The sequence below is a fragment of the Eublepharis macularius genome, chromosome 14 (assembly GCF_028583425.1).
Source record: "Eublepharis macularius isolate TG4126 chromosome 14, MPM_Emac_v1.0, whole genome shotgun sequence".
NCBI classification, from domain to species: Eukaryota; Metazoa; Chordata; class Lepidosauria; order Squamata; family Eublepharidae; genus Eublepharis; species Eublepharis macularius.
In genome coordinates, this window is record NC_072803.1 from 15644778 (window position 1) to 15670592 (window position 25815).

The window sequence follows — 25815 nt, forward strand, 5'->3', positions numbered from 1 at the left end:
TACATCTAAACTTTAATAAAAGGCTACAAACTTTTTTTCCCATGAAGGAAAGTCTTAGAATATGTTGGTCAGAGTGTCCTCCTTGATGATCTGGTACCGTTTTCCATATTTAGATTTGGCTATGTATTACGATCTTACAAGCTTTTTAAAAAATAGTCTGCTTCTGGTCTGAGGTCTGTTCTATGAATAGTTTTTATGCTATGCCCAATGGCTTGCTTTTAATGACTCTTTTTAATAGTGTTATGTTTTAATTGTAAGCCTCCTCAAGCAGGACTCTGAAGAGGCAGCCTAGAAATGTTCTAATCTAAATAAATGATAAACAAAAAATAGGGAAATTATCATAATTTTCACACATTTTTCATCAGGGGGGTGTACATAGTTCTTGCCCCTCTTCCATTTTGTCCTCAGCACAGCCCTATGAGGTAGGCTAGGTTGATATAGCATTACTGGCCCAAGGTCATCCACTGAGTGAGGATATGAACCAGTTTCCTGGCTCTGAGATTGATATTTTAGCCATTATTCCTCACTGGTTGTAGATTGCGACCCAATGGTAAGAAAGTTATTTTGCACAGTTGTATTGTCCCTTCAGGTCTGTATTGGAATTGTAAATGAATATGATTTGGAGCCTAGGGTAACTAGTGGTTTGAAATGCTACTCTGCCAATACTAGACTAGCACATCAAGTTATCTTTTTGTTTTTCATTAAATTTGTTTGTCCTTTTCTTAACCTCATTTTTCTCCCCCTCCCCACAACTGCATGCAGATTTGGAGATGGATAGTATAAAACCAGGTTCAGCTTGTGTTTCAGAGACTCTGAACCAATCCCAGCTGAGTTCAGGTAGAACATGTTACAGTCAGCTTGTCGCTAAATGTACTAACCAGAGTCCAATAACTAGCATTAATAACTACTAATCATATAGGTTTGGTGTTTATTAGAACTGTAGTCTAACTTAATGTATAAGATTTTTCTGGAAACTATATGTGTCTTGTAAATGTGGGCCTTTCCATGTGTTATATGAATCTAGAATAAATATAAACTGCTGTTTTCTAGGGCTTCGACTGTGGTTATAAAAATACATCTTCGTACCAAAACAGACATGTTGCCTACCACAGGGAACTCGGGCTTAGATGGGCTTGGGGGTTGAGGGGGAAGGATGAGAGAAGAAATATTGTTGAAACCCTGTAGTTTAACAGCAGCTCAAATGACCATATTATGTACACAGCTGCAAGGCTATAACTGGAAACTGCTGTGCTGTAGTTGTCATGACTACATTGCAAGAGTTTGCAAGGAGGAACATTCACTTGAATAAAAATAACCACAACACAGTGATGTGACTAATGTGTGCTGGATAATCTGCCTGTGCTAAACAGTTACTTAAAATCATTCACTAAAAAAACTTTTTTGCTTGGGACTGGAGTAACTTAAGAGTTTGTTTGTAAAAGCTGTGGGAAATCATGTAGGAAGACCCAGAGGAGCTGTAGTAGGAGAAGAAGCATTGCATTGATTTGAACATAGTATGACTTTCTTGTAAAATATAAAGATGTCATGAATATTGAAGAGCCTGAGTACAGCTTGCTCCTGGGGCTGTCCCCCCTCCCCTTGCTTATGCCAGTCACTCCGTTTTGTCCATTACCATTGGGAGCACAGCAGCATATCAGGTCGCTGCACAGTAAGTCAGAGCTTTTTGCTCTTCCCAATACAGCATTCAGTGACTAACCTGTACCTGGCATGCATGTTCAGGAGCTGGAGGCCTGGCCATGTGATGGAGAGGGATTTTAGGCTAGGGGCCACCATGTGTATGGGAGCAAGGAAGCAGGGGAAGAATCTAAGTCATCAGAATATCAGTAGATTCTTTTACTAGAACTGATTTTAGCCTAACTGTATCAAAGCTATGTGCCCGAAATCCTAGTACAGGGGCTGTTAAATTGTAGTTTCTTCCTCAAATCGCTTGTAATTTGCAAAGTTGCAGTATGAACTTTAGCTCTATCCAGTATGTTTTAATCCTCTTTTCAAACAGCTCCTTTCCTTGGCTTTATCTGTGCAACAACCCTGTGAGGTTGTTTTAGTTGAGAGAGTGCTGCTGACCCAAGGGGGGATTCTCTGCCAGTGCTCTAATGACCACACCACACTGTCTGAGTCATTGGAGCAAAGCCTTGACAAAATCTGCAGTTTTTCTCTTTTTGCAAATGATAATCTAAAGCGGCAGGAAGGGGGGCAGCCATGTAGAACAGCAGGATTCCAAGGGAGCTCTGGTTTTCGAAAGCTCACACCCTGAAAAGCAGGTTGGTGTGTAAGGTGCTGCTGGACTTGAATCTTGGTTGATGTAGTGAGACTATTGCTGAAGAGGGAGCTGTATCCAGATTGCCCAGATCCATAGTTTAAACTGAGCTGTGCTTGACTGTGCTGGTTCTCGTGCCCTGTATTATCTGCATGCTTTTGAACATTATCCTGTATGACAAAGAAACAGTGGGCTTAAATAAGTAATGTCCAGTGGGATCAATTTCTTGCAGTATTGATAGTGCAGGGGTTTTTTTTTTTCTAATCCAAGATCTAATGCAAGATCTTGTACTGATCTGGAAACTGTACGAGTCACTTTTTAAACAAAATTAAAATACACGCGAAACAACACTTTTTACACAGAACCTCTGTTTACTTGTGGTTGCATTTCATTGAACCTAACTAATGCTAAATTATAGGAGTTCCCACACACCAACTACCTTGTAGGCATTCATTTAGACCTTCCTTGTACTCTGCACTGTCTGCAATGCTTACATCTGCCTGTCTCTTTTCTTGCACTTGCTAATTAACTATCTTAACAGTGTTTTGAAGAGGTAAAGTATTTAACAAACAGTATGTCATTATCTTCAATCTTGCCCACACTTTTAAGACACACCACGTGGGAAGCTGCTTTAAGGGAGAGGCTTTTTAAGCCTTTGGTACTGAATACCATAGCTTTAACTATTTGAGGTACTTCTGCTGGTTACCTGTAGTGTCACCATAGTTCTCATTCCAGCCACTGACACAAATGAATAACTAGCTGGTTAATGGTAGCCGCATACCATTACAATAACATGGTGGAGCTTGCAATGTTATCAGAAGCCACGTAATTTGTAATTTCTAGACCAAGTGCAAAAACAATCTGCAGGCTCCAAAACATGCCTAAAGACTGGTTTAGGCTTAAAAGGGGATAGCTACAGAGAGATGAAACCAAGAAAGGATGGACCCTCTTTCTGTTGCATGGTACAGTTTCCTGGTTGTACAGTATGGATGGGAGACAGATTCTTCCTGTCTCCTGAAGTCTCTAAAAGTGAAGGTAGGTAGCGATTGGTGTGTGTGTGCGCGCGTGCGAGCGAGCAGGAGGGAGGGAGGGGACCATTGTTTTCCTTTCTGATCTTCACTCTGATTCTCCTGACAACTTCAGTAACAGATAAAGGAAAGAGAGGATTGTAATGCAACTTGCATTGACGGATGTCTTTAGAAGCTATGGAAAAGGTTTCTAAAAGTTCTTATGAAGAGCATAGAAAAGCTTAGGAAGGTAAAGATGTGTTTCTTCATATGGTGGGAAATAATGGTCTTTACAGGGTCAGTTTCCTTTTGGGGAAGAGTGAACATTGGTGTTTGTAATTTGTTAACAAATTTACAGGCTAAACAGAAATTGCAGGGTGTCAGAATTGGCCATGACATGCATAACAAGACAGCACTTCCCTTCAAAACTACCTCTTCCTTAATAAAGCTCTTTGCCAGCCAGCTCAAAAATCATGATAGTTCCTTCCAACTGCTGGAATCCTACGCTTACCTTCTGCTTGCTCAGTGCAATTATCAACTGCATTGACTGCATTCTTCTTGCTGTTCATGCAAAATGCTGCACCTTGCGAGTGAAAATCATCCAGCACTGGAGGAATGCATTCCACGACGAAGGATTGTGCTGTGCAAGTGGGAGGGAAACTGAGGAACCCACCCCCCTCCACCTGCCTTGGTCTTTCACACTTTGCCCTCAGACCAAACTGGTTTTCATCTCGCACATGAAGGATGTGGGTGTGACTCACAGGTTGGCTTTTTCTAAAAAGGTAAACCTAATGCTGTTCCAGAGGCCCTGCCATACCAAGTTCAGGAATATTCGCATAATAGGATACTATAGGCCTCAGCAGTAATTTAAATGGAACATGTTTTTGTGCCCCACCCACAAATTGTGGACATTGTACGTAATTTTAATGTTTTTATTTTAATTTTCATTACTGATAGAAAAGTACTGACACTCTGTATGTACAGGTCACTCATGTTGCCAAAAAGAAATGTAGAATGTTTCAGATAAAACTGTCACAAAATACACAGCATTAGGAATGTTAAATGCAAGCATTGATTGGGTTTATATGAAATCAAGTTGTTTCCGTAAGGTTTTGTGTGCAGAAGTGTGCAGAAAATGTACCTTACCAGAAAAATATTTTTCATGTATTTAGTGCATCCATATTTGGTTGCATTCCAGTGTAGTTATAGAAACCATACCTGTTGAAATCTTCAGTGCTTAATCATACAAATAATGCAATGACTCACAGCCTTTGTGTGTATCATATCAGTTTGCCTAGTTTTGATCAGGCTTTTACCATTTTTTTTTCCTCCCAGACCTGTTTCTTTGGTCATGGAACTATGAACATCTGCTTAGAGGGTAGTTTCAAATACATAAGAGTAATTTCTTAGACCTCGTTTGCTTATGTTCATTTATATGAAAATAAAGTGAGTATAGATTCAGTATGCTCCACAGTTGTGAAACATATTGTTTGTGTAACTAATTCAAATCTGCGAAGTTTCTTCCCCTCCTCAGAGAGCTAAGAGTGAAAAGGAAGAAGTTTTAAAAGTTCAACTTCAGTTCTTCTTTTCAGTTTCTCTTGCACTTTGCCGATAACAATGCTAAGAGTTATGGTTTTGAACCTCAGCATTTGGCACGGACTTGCTCAGTTCAAGAGAAAGTGAATAAGTCATCCTAATTTGCTGGTGGCCATATATCTTCCAAACAGCTTTTTTCCCATGGTCAGCAGAAAAGGTTTATCAATTTTGTATAAAAGCCTGTACCCGTTGCGTATTACTTCACATTATGGCTTCAGTTACAAAGGGCAAAACTAAGCACGAGGTACCTCCTATCAATCTTCCAACATTCTTTGACACCAAAATATCTTTATGGCTAGGGATTAGCTAGAAGGGCTTGTTAACATTACAGGAGCAGTAATACAGGGGTCATCCTCAAGTCCTGCATTCTTCTCTAGAACTGAAATACTTCTGCATTGGCATCCTCCTCCTTCTCCCTGCTAACATACTCGAGTGTTTAAAAGTTCTCACTGAGAATATAAATGTTGGCAAGGTACCAAACACAAGGTGATTATCACTGCTTTTGTACTTGAAAGATCCTTATTATGTTCAAATTTGCTAAAGCTGAGAGCGAAAGATGTTTCAAAGAGAAAATAGATCGGCATCCGTATGGAATGTAGTGTGCCTCCATTGTTTTATTGTTGATGTCATTATATCTCTATTGGAAACGGATGTACTATTTTAGATTTTTTTTTGCCATTATTGTGTCGTGAGCGTTGCAGCTAGACAAGACATTACTGTTACTTGTTATTTTATACTCCACTTTTTAGCCAAAGCAGACTCTCAAATCAGCTTACAAAATGTAAAATTGAAAACTCAGATGCAACAGACGATGTTAGGGAATAGGTCCTGGGCAGTTGACGTTGTCCAGATTCCAGGCTGTTCCCTTGAGAGGGAAGAGGGCAGAAGGAGTTGCCAGAGGCCAGTTGAAAATGCCACCCAGAGAAGCAGTTTCTTTTGATCTTTCAAACAATTATATGCATCTCTGTGCATGCACTCATTCACCATCGCCCAAATATATAAACATCCATGTACACCCACAGGCTATGTCTAATATGTGAGTGTATTTATAGTATAAATAAAATACGTTGAGGTTATATACTCCTGTAATGTAGCTGCTCTATCCAAAAAGATACCTTACAGATAACTGTGTTCTCGCATTTTTGCAGGTTGGCTTTTCTCCCCTTTAAAACTTACCTAATAGGAATAACTACATAGTAAAGTGAAAAAAAGGTCAGAAACTTCATGAAGTAGCACTGTGATCATTACCCAAAGTGATGATTAACCTGGACAACAGTATACCCACACTGCAAATTAAAAAGCACTTGATACTATGCATAACAACATAAAAGGGCGCCTTCTGGGTCAGACCAATGCTGTATAGAGGGTAATAAAATTATGCATGGACTGCAGAAAGTAAATATGGGGAGCTTTTTCTCCCTCTTTCATAAATCTGGGAGACCCAATGAAGTTGATGGGCAAATATGTACGGGACAGACAAAAGTAAACACTTCTTTACTCAGTGAGTAATTATATTGTGGAATTCACTGCCAGTGGAGGTAGTGATTGCCAGAAGCATAGGTGGCCGAAGGGGAAGGGGGTAGACAGATTCACAAGGGGTATCATTAGCTATCATCCAGGATTAGTAAAAGAAGCCTTCATATTCAGAACCAGTTCAGAGCTCTGAAACCCAGACCTAAGAAGTCTTGCCCTCTGTGCCTAGTTTGCTGGCCCTCCAGGGCAACTGGTTGGCCAGTGCTACTGGACTTGAATCTTGGTCTTTTACAACAGACCATCATGGCTACTCACCTGAACTGGGCTGTATGAAATGGGATGATGGACTGGATAGACCACTGGTCTAATCCACCAGTTCTTACTTATCTATCCCACATCCTGGTTCCACAGCATTTATCCAGGTGTGCCCCTAAGTCCCACAAACGGGCACTGGGATCAAAACCTCCCCGTTTCTCCTGAGAAACTGGGATTCAGAACAAGGATGTGTCATAGCATGAAAGCAGCACTTGTAGATTTTAGTCTGGAATATTAAATATCACTCTGAGCCTTCAAACTCCATACAATTAAATTACCAAATTATGTTTTTGTGCAATGCGATATCTAAGTAAAAGCTGGGGGTGGGGATGCTTAATACTTTCTCAGCCAACCTTATATCCACTTTAAAAACCTAGGATAATTTGACCCTGAGCTGAGCAGGGATTTAAATTGATGCCTTCTTGATCGTCTGTTTAGCACAATACATACTTTTACACTAAGAGAATTGTGTCATTATTACTCAGTTAAAATACGTATTTTAAATATTAATGGACAGACTATTCCGGATGTAGTGGAATGACAGTACCGTGCCTGCCTTTGGCCAGCTGCAAATTTTGGCAGATTTCAGGAACTTCAGTTGCATACTAAATTTGGTCAATGCCGCAGAACGGGAAAGGGAGGGGGTATTAGCCAGCACTACCTGCTAAGCGGCATCCATATTGACAATGAGTAGATGCAAACTGCCCAGTTCATGGGGCTTCACAAAAACTAGCTTTTCTTTCTGTTGAACAGAAAGGCCAGAGTACTTAAACCAGTTAGCAATCGAGTACCAAGCCTATTTAGTGGGCGCAGGAAATCTAGTTAACCTTATTTAAATCCTGTTAAGTTTCATCTTCCAAGCAGCTTAATGGGAGGTGTAATTAAGGCACGAATTTCACAGTTCCTAAGGAACTTGCATTTGAAAGTGCAAAAACAATTTCCTTTTATTAGATCCCACCCCCCACCCCCCCACCCCCGATTTTTTTTTGGCTATAGATGATCTTAACTGCTTCCTGTCGCCCTTGCATTTGAACTGCAGGACGCAGTGACTTGTCTTTTAAACACTCTCTCGACGTCCCCCTTCCTGTTGATTCAGTCGTTTCGAGCGCAGCCGAGGAATGTTTTTCCTGATCGCAGACTTGCTCCGTGCCGGGGCTTTCCCGCACAGCCGGTCTGCAAGCTTGCAGAAAGATCGCCGGCCCCTGGGAGTCTCGGGATCACCTGAGCGCCGGAGGGAGGAGCGGCTCTGCGGGTGGAGCTTCCCGTGCAGTTCAGTGCAGCAGGGCGAGATTTTTGGTGAGGCGCCTGAGTTGCAGGCGAGCCGCGCGGCCAGGGTGCCTGGGAATCACGAGGAGGAGGAGGAGCTAGGCTGACCTGCCGGATGATGCATCTTGGCTGACCTGCGGGGAAGGAGAGACTTTTCGTCGGAGGAAGCAACACCTGCAAGCTCAGCTGAAGGGGGGCTTTTGCCGGGAAGAAATCGTTCTGCGCCGCTGCCCTTTCAGTCTGCCTGGTGGTCGCCCACCGTGGCTGGAACGCTGAGCGGAGCCGATTCGGGACCTCCGGCAGATTTCTAGTGGCGCCAGATCGATTCTTTTTGGTCCGCAGCAGAGGACGGCAAAGGTAAGAAGGAGGGGGTTTCTGCTTTTGGCCGGCTGCGCCTTGGGCCTTTTGGAGGAAGTCAGGAAGTCTTGAATCACCTGTTAGTTTCTTAACTCGGAGGCTGATGTCTGTCATCACGTGAAGTAAGAGGGCCGTCAGTGCCCTTGTCCAGAGAGACGATTGCGGGGCACTTGGGAGCTTGTCCAAAAAGTGTTTTCTGGTGGGTTGCTATGTTGGTCTGTAGTAGAAAAGCAAGATCTATATACCTGGAAGTCTAGTTGGTCTTTGCTACTGGACCCAAATCTTGTCTGTTTTTGTAATGCCCCCAACCCCAGATACAGTATGCCAATACAATCTGGTCAGCCAGACCTTGGCAATTAAGGAAGTTAATTGCCAAGTGGTTTGTTTTATGGGCAGCGACCGTTTCCCTACTCTGATCCGGATCACAGTACCCTTGTTGCTACATGGAAAAAAAACCTGTTACTCAAGAACAGTGAATGACGCTTTGTGTGAGGCTATAACTGTTGTATCCAGACAAACTAGTTTTGGGGGTTTTTAAAGTGGTGTAAAGCTTGCTGGATCTGTGCCCTGAGGCCATTTGCCCAGCTCTGGGGTTCTCATGTTAAGCCAATAAAATTATTTAAAGAAGCACCTAGCCTTTACCCTGTGTTAATTGCGGAGCTTGTTGTAATCATTTGCCTTTTCACAAATCTTTGGCCTTGGGTTTGCAGTGTTTGTGCTTGTTAACTCTCTAGCGGTAAAACACAGCCTTATTAAAGTAGACATTAGCTCATGGATACTGAGAGCAAGCCACCAGAGAGGTGATGGATTATGGAAACTGCTTTAACACATGCACATGAAGTGTGTTTAAAAGCTTGCGCTAGGAAAAAGAAACCCACACAAAAGCAACCTTGCTGCTTTATTATCCCACGCCTTCCTAAATTCTTTACTGTGTCGACCATGGTGTGTGTGTGGGGGGGGGGGGTATAGAAATCTCAGAGCAGGGCTTTGTTTTGTCCTGTTGAGTCAGCAGTTTATACCGACGAGGAGCGATTAAATATTCAGTTTCTGTATTTGGATCAGTAGCAGTTTTCAAAGAGATATGGATTGGGAAGAGAGAAATCTTTATTGAACTGAGGCATTCCTGTGGCACCTTATGATCACTGATGCTGATGTCCACATAAGAGCCTGCTTCTATTAAAAGACTCCTTATTTCTGTTCCTCTTGTAGTGAACCACTCCATGTAGCTCACTCTCACTGTTTGTAGAGAGCTTGAGCATCGTGTTGGAAGATGGTATCAATTAAAAGTCCTCCGTAGAGCTAAGAGTTTAAAGAGCTAAGAGCTATTTAATTAACGATCATGGCCAGATGTTCTTTGTGTTAAAAACACCTACTACAGGTGATCAGTGAACATAGTGAGAAACCAAGTGTGCTTAAAATCCCATGTGTATAATTGCGTAAGATTGTTCCCTTAAAGTATAGGATATTTTCTGAACCTCTGAATCATTCTAGATGGCTGTGACGCACTTGTAGACTGAATCCAAAAACAAAAGCCATGCAACTTTTATATGTGGGCTAACTAAAATAATACAGTTGAGAGGCATTATGTGGAAACTTGGTTTGGTTCTTTGTGTTGTAGAAGAATCAAGGGGGTGCCAAGAAGCACAGCAGTGGGTACCAAGAAAACTACAGGTGTCAAAAATAGAGACTCTTATTATTGTATCATCATTTTCTTGTGGTGCCCACTGTCTTTTCTCAAAATTGCAAAAGTGCCCCCAGCTTTAACAAATTTGGTGAGCCCTGTTTGTAAACTAAAGACAGCCAGGTAGTTAAGAGCTGGATTAAGATTTGGGACAGCAAGGTTTGAATCTCCACTATGCCAAGGAAGCCCATCAGGTTAACCTTGGGCTAAACTACCTCATGGGGGGGGGAGGTGGAAATGGAGGAAGAGGAGAATGGTGTGATAAGCTACTTTGAGCACGTTGGGGAGAAAAAACAGATATACATTGTGGGCGGGGGGTGGGGGAGAAATTCTCACTTGGGATGATCCCTTGGATGAGGTCTCTCTTTACCCTCTATAACTCCTCATCTTATCACCATCTGGTTGAGACACCACTCCTCCCATCCACACATATTTAAAAGTTTCTCCTCTGTAGAGTGCTTTGCAACTGATTTGCTTATTTGTGTTTTACTCATTTTTTTCTTGTAATATTCATTCTGCTTTCTGCTTGTGTTATTCTTTAAGAATGATAGGGGTTGATCCAGTGTCTTTATAGTCTTTTATATGGAAACAGAATTCTCTTTCTGTTTGGTCCCAGCAGTTAATTCTACCCCTGATTTGGAAACTGTCCTGTTTGCTGCCTCCTGATGCTAGGTTTCCTACAGACTCATCCACAAGACTTTTAACTGCCTTCCCTATTTTCAGGGAAAATCTGGATTAGTCTATTTGTTAACCAATGTTTTTATGCAGATTTCCTCAGATACCAGATAAAACCTGGGTAGGTCACCCATGGGTGAGTGCAACATTTGCAGCTAAACTTGCCAGACTGCATGATTCTGAGAGTTGAAAATAATGGATATAGAACATTTTGAATATGAAACAGAAATGTCATCAGTAACTGTGGTCCGTAGATTTTATGAAACAAGATCAGAATTTGCTTTCTGGCATCCTGGAATCTAGATAGCTGTATTTAAAATAAACCAGTGTCTGTCCCTCATGTCTCTGGATTACAGGCAATATCTGGCATAGGTACAGAACCAGAATGATGGATTTGCTATAACTTAATAGCAATCACAACTGAACTAGCTGTCTTTTCTTTGTTAGTTTTCCTACACCTAGGAGGAGGATCCTGGGTGTAGCCTTAACCTCTCCCAGGCTGAGGCACAGAGGAGAGTGCCTTAAAAGTGTCCAGGTGTGTCTGGCCCCTCCACAGTCACATATTTTGTAGGAAAAAAACAGGTTTCTGTTGCCCAAGCCTTTGTCATGCAATTTGCAAGGTTTTCTAATTCTGATACTTTTCAGCCTCATCTGCCTTGCAGGTATGTTGTGAGGGTAAAATGGGGGAATGCTAAAATGGGATACTGTACACTATCCTGAGCTCTTTGGAGGAAGGGTAGAATAAAAATCCATTGGATAGATAGAAGTTATGGAGATGGGCACCAGCTTTGATGAAATGATTTATGATATTTTTATTTATGTTATTTGTAGTCTGCCTTTCTCACCAAGACTCAAGGGAGTTACACGGTGTAAGTCCGTGAGATCAGCATCTGGGACATTCAATAAACAATACAATAGGCTATGGACAGCAGACATTGGAGAAGAAACATACATTCAAATACAGAGTTGAAACATTGCTGAAATAAAACCGTAGTAATTTGACATGACCTAGTAAATGATGGAGAAACTACCCAGTAGGAGCATACCTACATCAACAGATGGTCTTTATGAGGAGGGGAGCTTTGTGGAAGTGGCTGGATGGCTAGCTCAAGACTCAGTGGACCCTGGACCTAATCCAGGAGAACTCTTTCAGTGCTTATGGACCAGCAATATGTACCTATGCAGCAGCTGCTCTTCTCTTTCTGTTCAAGGTCTTCTGTCTGCCCCTTCTAAGAGGATAATTACATCTCCCACTGTTTGATCTCAGTCTCCCCCTCCCACCGCATTGTGGACTGGCTTTGAGGGTGTTTGATTAGCTGTGTAGTATTTTTTTGTGGCAGTGATTGGTATTGTTTTAAACTGTCATTGTTAGCTACTTCCAGAAATGCAGGCTAAAAATGTCTTAAAATATATATAGCTTCTACTATGCGTTGATGAACTGCGTGTTGGATGACCCTCGGTTATAGCTGGGTGCTTGTCCTAATGAAGATGATTTCATTGTTGAGCCAAAGCTCCAACTAGCATTTTCTGAATGAACAGTAGTGATATGCTTGCTGGGGCATGTCACATTTAGAAATTGATACAGTTGCAGCATGATCAATGATCATACACCAGCTCTGTCAGTATTGATAGGAGATGCACTCAGTTGTGCTAATCAACACACACTTTCAGAAGAGAAACGTTAGATCATCTTGCTAGAAAATAAAACTTGTACAAGAAAACTGTTACTGTGGTAAAAAAAAGACATAGTGCTTGATTACTTCCCTTTTCCCAACCTTCCAAAATGGCATGGTTAGGGAACTTTTGGAAGATGTATCTTACCTAATTGAAATCTAGTTATAATTAAAGATGTATAGTGTATAAGATATTTTCAGAAACATTTGTGTTTCCTCGTTTACATTTGTTTGCTTTCTCTCTCATACATTCCATGTAACCTATAGTGCCTTCATGTTCTAAGGTCATCCAGTGACTTTCATGAGGAGTGGGGATTAGGACCCAGGACTTCATAGGGTTCTGGGGCTCAGCTCTGACTAATGCTGCTATAGAAAAGGCCTGCTCCCATAAATAAGGCCAAGCAAAACCACAAATCCCTTCTAGGTCTCCTAGAACTGGACTAAAAGTGGTTGATGGCCCAACATTATAGGCTTTAAAAGATAGGTGGACATCCTGTCATGGGGAAGGGTCATTGATGCCCTTTCTAATGTTGGCTGCAAGTCATTTCACTAATCAGTTTTTAGCCCTCAACCCATGCATCTCCCTGCCCAAAACCATCAATAGAAAGGGGTTAAGAGGATGATGGGACAGAACAGTGTAAAGTCTCAGTCCTTATAGGAACAGAGGTCTCCTTATTAAGAGGACCAAATGACACTTGACATCTCTTTTTTCATATTATAGAATATTCCTCTATATTAAAAATAATACACAGAAAACTAGCTTAGAACCCTTCCCCCTGACATTTTAGCTTTGGGAGGCTTTTTATGGAAGAACTCCTGCCGGAATTGGTACACCACCTCTGCTGTTTATGAAGTCAAGGCCAGTGGGGCTAATTCTTTGGTTTTGAGTGCTAGATGTTTCAGTGCTGCACATTCCTGTCCTGATCATACAACCATGATTTTTGCACAGATTTCAGATATAAGAGAGATGAAAATTCCGAGATATTACTTCATTTAATCTTGCTTGCTTATCTAGGTGATGGGATTAGTACGTGGACTGTATGAGTGTAAACCTTTCTTCAAAAGCTGCTTTTTCAAACATTGATGCTGACAGGGGAGCTTTGAAATCAGAAATGAAGACATTTCTTTTTCTCCCCCCCCCCCCACCCTTCTTTTTGGGACTTGTCTGGACCAAACACAGAGGAATATATACCATGATTAATTGTTCTTCCCATGTTCTTTCAAGGAATAGCTAGAAATAGTTTGATCATGGTATCCTTCTAGACTGCCTTTTAAGGTTAAGATTGGGAGGTGCGCTGTTCTGCAGTGATTTCAGACGGTGATGGGGGAATGCTGTTCGGCCCATGGGCCTCTGACTTATGGGGCCCCACAAGGTTCCATCTTGTCTTCCATGCTTTTCAACTTCGACGTGAAACTGCTGGGAGTGGTCACCTGGAGATTTGGGCTGGACTGTCACCAATATGCAGGTGATACTCATCTGTATTTTGTGCTCCCAGCTGTTCCCAGGAGGGCTGTGAAACCACGAATTGATGCCTGGAGGCAGTTTTGGGATGGATGAGGGATAATCAGCTCAAACTTAATTTTGACAAAACTGAAATGCTACTAGTAGGAGGAAGAATTGACCCAGGAATTGAGGTGTCTCATTATTCTGAACCGGGGTTGCATGCTCCCTAAATGAGTAGGTTCATAGCTTGGGGTGCTGCTGGACCCTGGGTATTCTGCTGGAAAAGCATTTGGCAGTCATGGCCAGGAATCCTGTCACCAGCTTCAGCTGGTGAGCCAGATGCAGGATTTCCTGGACAAAAAAATATCTTGCCACAGTGGTGCATGCCTTAGTAACATCTAGATTAAATGACTGCAGTGGGGCTCTCAGTGAAAAGCGTCTGGAAGCTACAGTTAGTTCAGAATACTGTGGCCAAAATCTGGCTGGAGTGAGTCATAGGGACCAAATAATTCTAGCCTTGTTTGAACCATCTCACTCTAGCCTTCTTCTCCCTACACTGGCTCCCAGTTTGCTTCCAGGCCGAATTCAAGGTGCCTTTAAAGCTTTATAGGACTTAGGTCCAGCAAACCTTAATGACCTCCTACTCCCATATGAACTTACCCAGCTACTGCAGTCATCTTCAGAGACTCTGCTTCACATGTCCCCATCATCTGAGTCTAGGTGGCTGGCCACCCAGGAAAGAGTCTTTTTGGTTGAGGCACCAAAATTATAGAATTCCCTCTCCAGGGAGATTGTCCCCTTCTGTCATTGTCTTCCACCAGTGGGAAAAGACTTTTTTGTTTTGTCTGGTGTTTCCTTACTGATTCTTATTGACCTTTTTTCTTGTTCATGTGTTTATATGTTCTGTTTTGTTTTGTGTGTGTGTTTTAAGTATTATTTTGATGTTTTTATTGGCTCCCTTGGAGAACCTAAGTTGGAAAGGCAGTTTAAATATGCTTTAAATAAAATATAATAGTTGTGCACTTTGCTTTCAGCCATCAACAAACTGGATGGTATTTCTGATGAGAATCAGCCAGGTTTATTCTGCAGTTCACATGCTCCACTTTCACATGGAGCCAATATTGGTTTCCTGGTTTAGGTGCACAGGTCTGAAAATAGACAGGCTTGTTCTTGTCATGAACAACTCCAGTTTGTTTGTATCAACTATGGAGTCAGCATGTCTGTGCTAGCATATTAATGTATCAGCTGCTCTTGCATACCAGTCACTCTTAATGATGCTTGCTTATCAATATGCATTCACACAGCTTAAAGTCTGATGTAAAAACAACCTGCATTCCATGACTAATTTTATTTCTGTGTTAAAAGCTGAACTCCGAGTTGGTAAGCATGTGCAGTTAGAGTCTTGAGTGGAATGTGACACATTAATATGTATATACAACATGACTATTCCATTGCTTAACTAGAGAATGTACAGTGTACATTAGAATGGTCATCTTGTTATAATGACCTAATTCTTTCTTCCTTCTATATAACCATGTAATAACCATTGTTCCTTCTATATAACCATGTAATGAAGTTTAACTTGGTATGCAAATACACTGTTTGTGCTACTTGTTATGACTGTATGATCGTATTCCAAATAATACACATATTTTTCTTACTACAAAATTTGTTTTCTGCTTTTTATCTTTTATTTTTACCTACCTTTGGTGAGAAAATTCTCTGCAGCAGGGGATATGGGGATAGCTTTGCTTTAGTTTTTTGAGATATAAAAAGATGGACTCTGAATTGTTCAGTTACTAGATAGCATGGAGTTAATTTCTGTGCATGTACATTCCCTATTCACTTTTGCAATATCAATTAACTATAGGAACTTGAACTAGTCAGAGAATCTTGCATAAGAAAAATGTTTATAAGGGCAAGCCTAGCTTGATAGGAAATGTTTGGACTTCTGAAGTTATTTTAGAATGTATTTTGTGGAAGAGAAATTTATTTTTGTTTCGCAAAGGAAGGAATGGGAAGATGGTTATTCATTGTACCGTGTCTGACCTTAACCTATTTGGATGTTTTCAAGGTCTGTTAAATGGTATAGTCAGGCCCAGTTTCTTGGTATCTTGGCCAGTTTTCTTCAGTAAACCTTAAGAAACCATTGATTGTTCATGCTCCACTTTACAGATGGAATTGTATTTTTATTTCACATTTCTGTGGAAAGACAGGAAATGTATAGAATATGGGACAGACGGAATTCAATAACTGGAAAATCTGCACTTAGGGTTGCTTGGTTTTTTAGGACCAAGCTTTCTAGGCCTTAAGGCTGTCAAGATTAACTTGAATGGGTTAATTGCTTTAAAGCCTGAGCTGAGTTATTAGGGTTGGCATTTTAACCAGAATGGAAAATAGTCTTGGGCTAGTTGGCTGGAACAACAGTATTTTGCATTGCTTCTCATCACAAGCAGCAGATAAAATTATGTAAAAGAATATGCAAATGTGCTTAATGCTGCAGTCATTTTTGGTGTAGAATTTTAATATACAGCAATTCCATTTGAAGTTGTTCTTTATAGAGTGCCACTTACCCCTATTAATGTCTTTAATCAACCTCTAGAAAAGCTTCATTTTTGAAGACAAGGCTAGTTGAACAAAGTAATATATTTTTTTAAAAAAAACCTTTTCCCTTTTCTCCTTTTGATTTTGCTCTTATACTAATTGGCAGGGCAGGATCACCGGGGGGGGGAGGGGGTAGTCTGCCCCCAGCGCCGCCAAAGAGGGGGTGCCGGGCACAGCTGCCACCCCAGGAGCGTGCGGGCAGTAAGACAGGGGGCGCGCTTGGCGTTCACCCCTGTCCTGTGGAGCTGGCGGCAGCAGTGCAAGTGGTCGGACTTCAGTTGCCCTGGGCTCCGGCAACCGTAGATCTGGCCCTGCTTATCAGCTTAAAATGATACAATGGCATATGTTCTAAGTTTTGACCTTAATGCAACATTTTCTGCATAGCAGGAGACAGCTGAGTGTAAAATCACTGTTGTTAATAAGAGAGGCAGCCAATACAGCTGGTCATGAGCTGTAAATGTAGGTCATTCTGGATGTTGAAAGATTTTCTTTTCCAGCATACTAATCCGTTATTAGCAAAGCTGCTGCTATTGCAACTAGGAAAGGACAGATTTTAAAAATATCATTGCTTTGGCCAGGCAACTGTATGATGTGAGTGATTTTTAATCATCTGTGAATGCTTGCTGCAATATCACTGAGAGCAGTATATGGACTGCAAGGGCATCCTTGCACCCATGTGCTTTAAGGAGGTGGATATGTTCACTGTTCAATACCTTAACAGTGCAATCCTATGCAGAGTTACTCCAGTCTAAGCCCATTTAATTCAATGGGTTTAGACTGATGTAACCCTGTTTAGGATTGTACTGTTAGTGTATTTGTAAATCCACATGTCCTGGAGGCCACATATGCTGAGTTCCTTTTTTCATAGCACATTTCATATAGAAGTGTTACTCATCATTTGATATGTTACATTGGAGCAATCATCTATATTTGCTTTGATAAGAGGGACACACTTTTGTTTTTTAAACCAGGATGCGGAGAGAACTGCTGACTCCACCTGCACACTTTTTACAACTGGCCAGGAATCCTAAGCAATTGTGCTCAACTTCCCTCATACACAGAATAGGAAATATAGTGGCCCATTCTAGGAAGCAGAGGTAGTGAGATGAGTAACAGGATCTTGGATTTGTGAACTCTTAAAAAGATGAATCATCCTCCCCACCATTCTTTTCCTTTATTCTTACTTTGTCAGGGTCATAAAAATTCTAGGCTAAAGGTAATATTTGCAGTTAGCCGGCTAGCAGAAAACACCTTGATTGCAATCCAGGTCTGATGTACTTGGGACCCAGATACTATAAATTCCTGCTTTAAAGTCTTCGCAACACTAGACCAAAAAAGCTGCACAGTACGCGTTGAACTTTGCGCAGACCCTGGTAAGTGATAGTGGCATTTTTATTGCTACTCACTCCCCCCCCCCCCACACACACACACACTATTTTTTTGTCCTATAGCAGTCTCTTGTGTCACTTTTACTGCAGCTCCATTGTTGCAGAAACTAAGTAACCCAACAAGCTTTGTTTCTCCACATAATCATCCAATGAGATTCTGCACCCATTTAAAGTGTAGAGATACAGCCTTTGTACTTTCTGAATGCATAATACGGTATCAGTCTGAAGCATGAAAGCGGCAAATCCGGGCAGGCTGTGCTGCAAATTTGTTCCTGGAGGGAGAGATGACAAGGCTAGATTAAAATAAAAATTTAGTTCTATTGGTCCAAAAATAAAAGCCTCAGAGGTACTTGAAATTATACCTTTTAATACAGTTAGATAAAAGCGTGAAAATTAAATTGCTTTGTAGTGTTTAATAGTACCTAGAGAATTCTGTTTTATAGTGAAAATTTCTTCACTTGTGAAAATTAAGAATTAAGGGCTCTTACTGCTTAAAATTCGATTTTTCTCATGGTCTAAAATGTCAGTGCTTTGAATGCCAGCGTCCAGTGCAATTGAAGACCTTCAGGTTTCTTTTCCAATATTGCCAGGCACTGTCAGCCTCTAAAGCTGCGTTTCTACCATTTTGAATATGAAGAAATTATGGCCGTTTCTTCACAGGGATGTTAATCCGCTAGCCTTTGATTACCGCACTAATGTGTTTAGCGCTAATGATATATAGGCTTGTTCTTCCTCCTGGCCTCTACTGATCAACAAGCGCAAGGAGGCTGATGGCTAATACAGCTATTTTGTGAGCCTTTATAACTTCCTGAAACTGAAAAGGCTTTGGATACAAAGGAAATCCTTTCCTGGCTTTCATGTTTTCCTGGCCTTTATTTGAATGGAATGTTTCTGTAGAATTGATTGTAAACTAGGCAAACAAAAGAACTTTGGTAGAGTAACCAGGGCTCTTTTGTAGATCGCTTCATGGGTTTTCAGGTCAAGAAAAGCAGGATTTTTGGTTGGAGTCGGGGAGAAATTGTGGAAACCAAAACTGCTAGTTGTCTTTTCCAGTTTTTTCTATTTAGCATTCTCTAGCCAGATATTTACATTGGTGATGACCATTTGGTTTGGGCATACCAGAGTTTTGGTTTTTTTTAAAAAACCTGAGTGTCCAACCATGAAAATTCTGATGAATTGTAAAACAACAAAGTGGGATACAATGCATATGTTGTACATGAAACATTTTGGGAGGGGTGGGGTGCACAGAGACTGAAGGGACTAAAGGGACTAAAATAAGTCTGCTTTAGAAAAGTTGGTATGAAACATCAGTGGTTTAGCTTTTCAGTGCACATTTAGAGATGTGATTGCAATGAACGAAAATAAAGCCTGAGTCATAAATGATGCTTTCTGAGCAGGATCCTAGTGGGGGTACAAGGGCAGAATTGGGAAAGTTTACACTCAAATGTTCAATCTTAAAATTGGCATGCTCCAAATTCTCACTCGGAACAATTGCTATCTACAGGAGGGGACCCCTCCAGAGAATCTTTGCAGCCCCACCCTGTTCCTGGACTTGGATGTCTCTTTCTCTTCCCATTTCTCTCACAAGCATTCCTTCTGGGTGAAGAGGGTGGGGAGCCTGTTCTATGCCACTTGTTCCCCTCTGCTTTTGGGTACGGAGTGAGGTAACCTTTTCTCTAGCAGTCCAGTTGAGTCACATCAGGTAGCTGACTGTGGAAGTATCTGCTGCAGTGGGCCAGATGGGCTTCAGGGTGACATGGGGGGAGGGGCAGGGACCTGGGTTCAAGCTGTGCGCAACCAAAACTTCAATCCATTGGCTCTGCAGGCAGTCCCAGTCCCTGCTAACTGCAAAGGTTCTTTCACTTGAATGGGTCAGTGATGGCTTTTGCTTGGGGGGTGGGGGGGCGCTCCTTTGTATGTGCAACTGACAGCCTCCTACACCTTCTTCACAATATAAATTTCCTGAGCAGTAGAGCACCAACCTTTGGCATGTGGCTGCTTGCACTCACTGGGTATGGGGTCACAACGAGGGCCAGTTGATGGCATTGTTGCTCTGGGTTTAAAAAAACAGCAACCTGGATCTGTGCTCCAGCCTATCACATCTTGACTACACCCACGTTTTTAGTGTGGAGCAAGGATGCAGCTGTGCTGAGAAAAACGGCATGGCATGCCATCATTCAGTGCACATGCCAGGAGGTGCCAACTCTCCAGTCATTTGGTACATGAACCCTAGAGGGATTGTCCATAGTTCTCAAATTAGTCATCCATGAAGTGGAGCCAAAATTGCTGGTAGAATATCAGTTACAATCTCTTGTCCCATGCTTATTGCCTTACCGCTTGCTTTTGGAATAATTCTCTCATGCATTATTGCCTTTACTGTCTAACAGCGGCATTGTACTCACAGTGCAGCTCGAAATGTTGACCTGTATATATGAGACTTGGGAGGCCATTCTTGTGATTTAATAGGCCCCCCCTTCCCCCGTTCTGTGAAATAATAGCTTATCTTCTTCAAAGTCATATATAGCATGGCACGACAGTTATGCCTTGTAGGGTCTACATCTAGATGTTGTTCAGTAGTCACAGGCATATGTAGTTCCTACACAACACTTGGATGTGACATCAGATTTTAGGAGAAATTTTTAGATCTTAACATTGAATAAAGTTGAAAAGATTTCATTGGAAGAATGTACCAGTTTTGCAAAATCCCTTTTGGAGCTGTGGCATTTTAGTGTTCTTAAAAAAGTAGGATAAAAGCAATGGGCTAAACCATTGTCAGTAACTATACTGGTGAATAAACCAAGCTATGGCTGAGCAAAGAATGGAAAGTCGAATCCCTTTCCTCTAGGAAACGCCTTGTCCCTTCCCTTTTCATTCTGACTATCACAGCCTCATCAACCTATTCAAAGGTGAAGAAAGCTGAAAGAGTTTTATCTGCCTTTATCTGCAAGGAGAAAAGGAAACTATGAGAGAGAAGACAGAAGCAGTGTTACCCATGTAATTTGTACAGGTTGTGCTTTTAACACCCATGAGATACAACTAGACTGTGAAATACGTGCTTGGGATGGGAGGGTCACAACAAATTGTTAGTTGCCTTTGATCAGCTATTGCTCTGCTGCTGTGTCTCAAATACAGGGGCCATGCAGTTATTGCATAGAGTCTTACAAAAAACACTAACTCTGTTGAAAACCTTTCCTTACAGAATTTGTTTCCTCTGAATCACTTACTTTTTCATGGCACAGGGAATGGGAAGGAGAGGAAAGGGGGAGGAGGATTCAGTTGGAAAATGGCTACATGCATGTCAATAATAGTGAATGATAGTCACTAGAATTGGTGATATTCAGTGGACTATACTGCATTTACCCAAGAGGAAGGCGACCCTGAATGTAAGACGACCCCCCTATAAAAAGATGGTACACAATTTGTGGGTTTTTAAAACATAACTGCAACTTCTGTACTAATTTAAGAATCAGGCCCTAAGAATCAGGCCCCTCTTTTTCTTGACAACACATGTAGAAAAAAATCTAGTCTTCCTTTCAGGTAAATAAGGTATTTTGAATGTTCCTATGTTAGTAATCTGTCCCCAGAGTAATCCATCTGTTTCAATCTGACAGTGTCAAAAAAGCACGGCAAGCTTATAACTTTCCTGCGCACATTCATGAAGTCTCGGCCAACGAAACAGAAACTGAAGCAACGTGGGATCCTAAAGGAGAGGGTGTTTGGTTGCGACCTTGGCGAACATCTTCTCAATTCTGGCCATGATGGTAAGATGATTGCTATGGTTTTGGCAGGGGCTTTGCAGAATCAGATTCTGAAAACTAATTGGATGATACTTGTGTTGTTTCCTCCAAATCATCAGAATAAATGTATCCTGCCTTCATATTCAGTATCTCTGTAGTGACAGATAATGTTTTACTAATTCTCTATGCCCACAAATGAATCTGTCAAAACTAATTCATATAAACACATTGTGCTTCTGGTTCTTTTAAAATCTTTTATTACTTACTTATTCCATCTGGTAGTGGTTTAGAAAAGAATCAGGCCAAGCAGTTTGTCTGCATTCTTTGGCTATCTAGGAGGTAGCTGAGGATACATCATATGATACATTACTTTTTTGTTGTCCACTGTGACAAAATGTCTTAATTTTCTGGGCAGTTGGATGGGATAGTTGTAACCTCCAGTTTTTGCCTTTAGGTTGAAGGCCACAAGGCAATAATCTCTTGAGTTCATTGTAGTTGTACATTAACATTGGTATTAATAAAGAGTCTAGTTATGAAGACATAGAATAAAAGGTTTAGAGAAGACCAAAAGGTTATCTGATTTAAACTGTTGCACTATGGAAGAATCCATAGTTGCCAGCACTGGGTTTAGAGATCATCAGCAGTTTGAATTTGCTACTCAGCAGTTCATTGTCAAGTGACGGTCACTTGTTGCAGGAGAATAGGTATGTAGGCCATTGCTTTTTCATAAATTCAGAACTGTGTTTAGTTTCTGCATCATGTAAGCTAATAGAATTCAGTTCAGCCTGAGGCTGGACAAGTCTCTGATAGTCTGAATCTGGATATATGACATGTTCGCAATTTATTCAGAAGAAGAAGATCTCTTAAGCATGTGCATAATCTATGGAAAATGGTCCACTCATGTTGACTTCCTGTGGGAGGAAGTTCAGGTGAATCAGCGTTGCGTTTTATTGCTCCTGGGACTGCTTTTGTTGTTAGAGGTTTCTTCCTTGTAGAGGCATTTGGTTCAGTGTAATCACCTGCCTGGGGTTTACATCACCCATTGAAACGTGCTGTTCCTCACAGGTCTGAGTATTAATCATTATTGTGCCAGTACTTACGCAATTAGCATGCTTCATTGCTCTTTAGTGATCTGATTCCCCAAGGAGATTGAAGGTAAGCTACGCATTCATCTTGACTCTTCTGTGACTCTGCTTGTGTTTCAGCAAGTGCTGTAAATGCTTGAGTGAATGAAGGCCTGAACCATAGGAGCTGCTGAAATCAGCAAAGATGTTGTTGCTGAACCTAAATGGCAGGGTGTTCTCTGTAGAATCACAGAAATTTGGCACTTTGCTTTTCTGACTGTTTCAGCATTTTAGCTGGAATGTGCTACACCTGCTAGGATGTGCATAGGTACAGTACCATACCTTCAAACAGCCTGAGTCTGTATTTCAGGAGGGAAGCATGCATGTACAACCAGTATTCTAAAATGTGCACCAGAATGATGAGAAAAATAACATGAAGGCAATGTGACAATTCTGCTAATCTGGAAATTTCCTAGTAAGTTTCTAGCGTGTGAGTTTGATGCTTTGTGACTTCCTCTTGGGAACAATTAATCAGACGTGAATAAATAACTTTTTTTAAGTTTACACAAATGAAAATGAAAAATTGGGCTTTAGGGCACAAGAGTCAAAGCTCTGGGTCAAACCATTAGAATATTTTCCTCCCTTAGGTAAATTACTACATGTATCCTACCTCTGGCAGTGATTTTGCACTTAAGTTTGCTATTGGAAGGAAAGTGGGAAGGGAAGAGCTGAGAGCTAAGCTACACTAGGCTGACTGGTTGTAGCTCTATGCATACTGCCCTGTAATATCTTGTGTAAATAGCAGTTTGCTGCCACCAATAGGCTAAGTTGCACAGAAAGATACATCTCCACGCTCTTGGCCAGAAAACCCAGTAGAACACAGAATCACTTCAAAGAGTTAACAGTTTGAAGCACCACCAAAGGCAGCCCCTGTCCAAGGGCAGGCCATCTCCTGTTCTCACACAGATACACCATAGGTCTGCATAGCATGCCACCAGCATAGAATACAAGCTTAATTTTGTAGGCACATCTAGATGTGACTGTGAGGGCAAGAGCTACTCTGAAGGGATGTGAGTCTATGTTGCAGCCAGATTTTACATTCCATGAGTGCAAGTTATATCCCTAAGCTGGGGACACTGTCAGGTGCATGTTGCAAGGCCCTTGGAACAGAGATGCAAAATTTCAGCATCAAATGAGAACTATGCAGGAAGAACTGGAAAACTATCTTGCAGCGCACCATTTTGGGGGATCGAAGAGGGTTTCTCCTTCCTTTTTCACCAGCAGAAAAGCTGTTTGGATCCAACTCAGAGAAGGCAAGCCATGCCTAAACCTCCTTGACTAAAAGACACAGTTGACCATCCATGAAATTGAAAGGTAGATTGTAGTAGCATGGCCTAATAACAATGATGCACAGTCCTGAGGTTTTGGCTTTCTAGTATCTTTAAACTGGATTAAGCCAACTGAAGATTTCAGTGAGGTGTTTAAATCAAGGGCCTGATTAATGATAATGCTGTTCGTTATTTCAGACTTCCTTAAAGGAGAACTGATGTTGCTTTCTTTGTGTAGAAATTCTTGTTAGATTCTGGTATGGAATTAATCCGATGTTTCGGAGTAGGTCTAGTTGTTGCCTTCTTGGATCATCCAAAAGCAAAAGCTGTGTAATACCTTTCTTTCACTAGAGTCAACCAGCAAACCACAAAACAGTGTGCAAGTTTTTTGAGTTAATCCATTAAAAGGTAGAGGAGAGGGCAAGATAGATTCTCCCCCCCCCCAGGTCAATATGAAACGGTGTGCCTTCCAACCATGCTCCCCCCGTCTGCCCAGGGTGGTCAAATACCCTTGGGCCTGCCCCTCCGCAGGAACGCCCAGCCCATCCGTTTCGGGTGTTTGGCCACCGCCCACAGGCCTGGGAGAGGCGCCAGCTGCTGCAATGCCACGCTGCTCAGGTGTTTGGCCAGTCCAGCCGGGCACTGCCGCGCCACCACGCCTCCCAGCTGCTCATCGAGCCTCTCAGGCAGTGGCAGCGGCCTCACTACCCCCAGGCCCGACTGCTTCCTTCGCCCGCTCCCCGCCTGGGCAGGCTCTTCCCTGGTCCCTGGCCCAGCTGGTAAGTATCCCCGGGACCCTGGGGTTGGGCGGGCTGGCCCCGCCACAGGGCTGGGGCAGGGCAGCTGTGGAGGTGGCCACTCGAAGTCCGGAACAGTTAGCATCTGCTCTGGACATCACTGAAGCACAGGGAATTTATTGACATGCGGACATATAAATATCATTTCTGAAATAAAACTAGCAAAGCAGTTCAACTGCTATTTAGTTTGGTAATGGGTCAAGAGGTACACTGGTGATGTTTTCCAATGTAAATGTTGACAGAAAGTTAGCAGTATGGCAGCCATCCCCAACATGATGCCCACTGATGGGTTCCTGGTTCCTGTTTGTTTCCACCACTACCTGGCTAACAGTTAGTCTTAGCTTTCCTCCACCTCACTGAAGGAGCAGGTGGTGTTTTAGAAGAACAGGAGAGTTGTCACCTTTTTGACTGCATGGGGTATCCCAACTGGAGAGAGCCAGTTTGGTGTAGTGGTTAAGAATAACAGGACTCTGATCTGGAGAACCAGGTTTGATTCCCTACTCCTCCTCTTGTAGCCAGCTGGGTGACCTTGGGTCAGGCACAGCTACTCCAGACCTCTCTTAGCCCCAGCCACCTCACCAGGTGATTGTTGTGGAAATAATAACATACTTTGTAAACCTCTCTGAGCGGGTATTAAGTTGTCCTGAAGGGCAGTATATAAATAAAATTTTATTGTTGTTATATTCAGAAAAAGCCATCTCCATTGTAGGAGGATGCTTGATTTGGAAACCCTTTGGAATTGTCCTCAGTCCACATGGCAAAAGTATTTTGGTGCCATTCACTCCCCATTCTCTTGCAAGAGTGGCATTTTGACAATGTGTAAACCAGGGACATTTGGCTGGTTAATGTGCCATATCATTTTGAATGGCTGCCACTCAGCTGAATTCCACACATCAATATAATGTTAAATTACTTCTAGTACTGGACAAGGGTTATAAAAGCAAACAATGTTACATACATACTGAATACCTTAATTCCAATTAAGGCATAACTATGTATTCTGATATCATATATTATACAAATGATTTACTATTAAATTGTAAATGGGGACAGGAAACGTTTAACTCTTTCCGCTCAAGAAAGCAGATTTGCAATGCAACTTAGATTGCTCAACTTTGGTAGTATTGTGCGC

General features: G+C 41.8%; 1 protein-coding gene across 1 annotated transcript in view; it reads left to right on the forward strand.

Annotated features, from left to right (window-relative positions):
• The window catches only part of ARHGAP32 (Rho GTPase activating protein 32), a 246304-nt gene that overhangs the window by 197384 nt on the left and 23105 nt on the right, over window positions 1-25815 (forward strand). The window contains exon 11 of the mRNA XM_054998383.1: window positions 21369-21518. Within this exon, the coding sequence (XP_054854358.1) occupies window positions 21369-21518 (150 nt within the window). The remainder of the gene's footprint in view (window positions 1-21368; window positions 21519-25815) is intronic.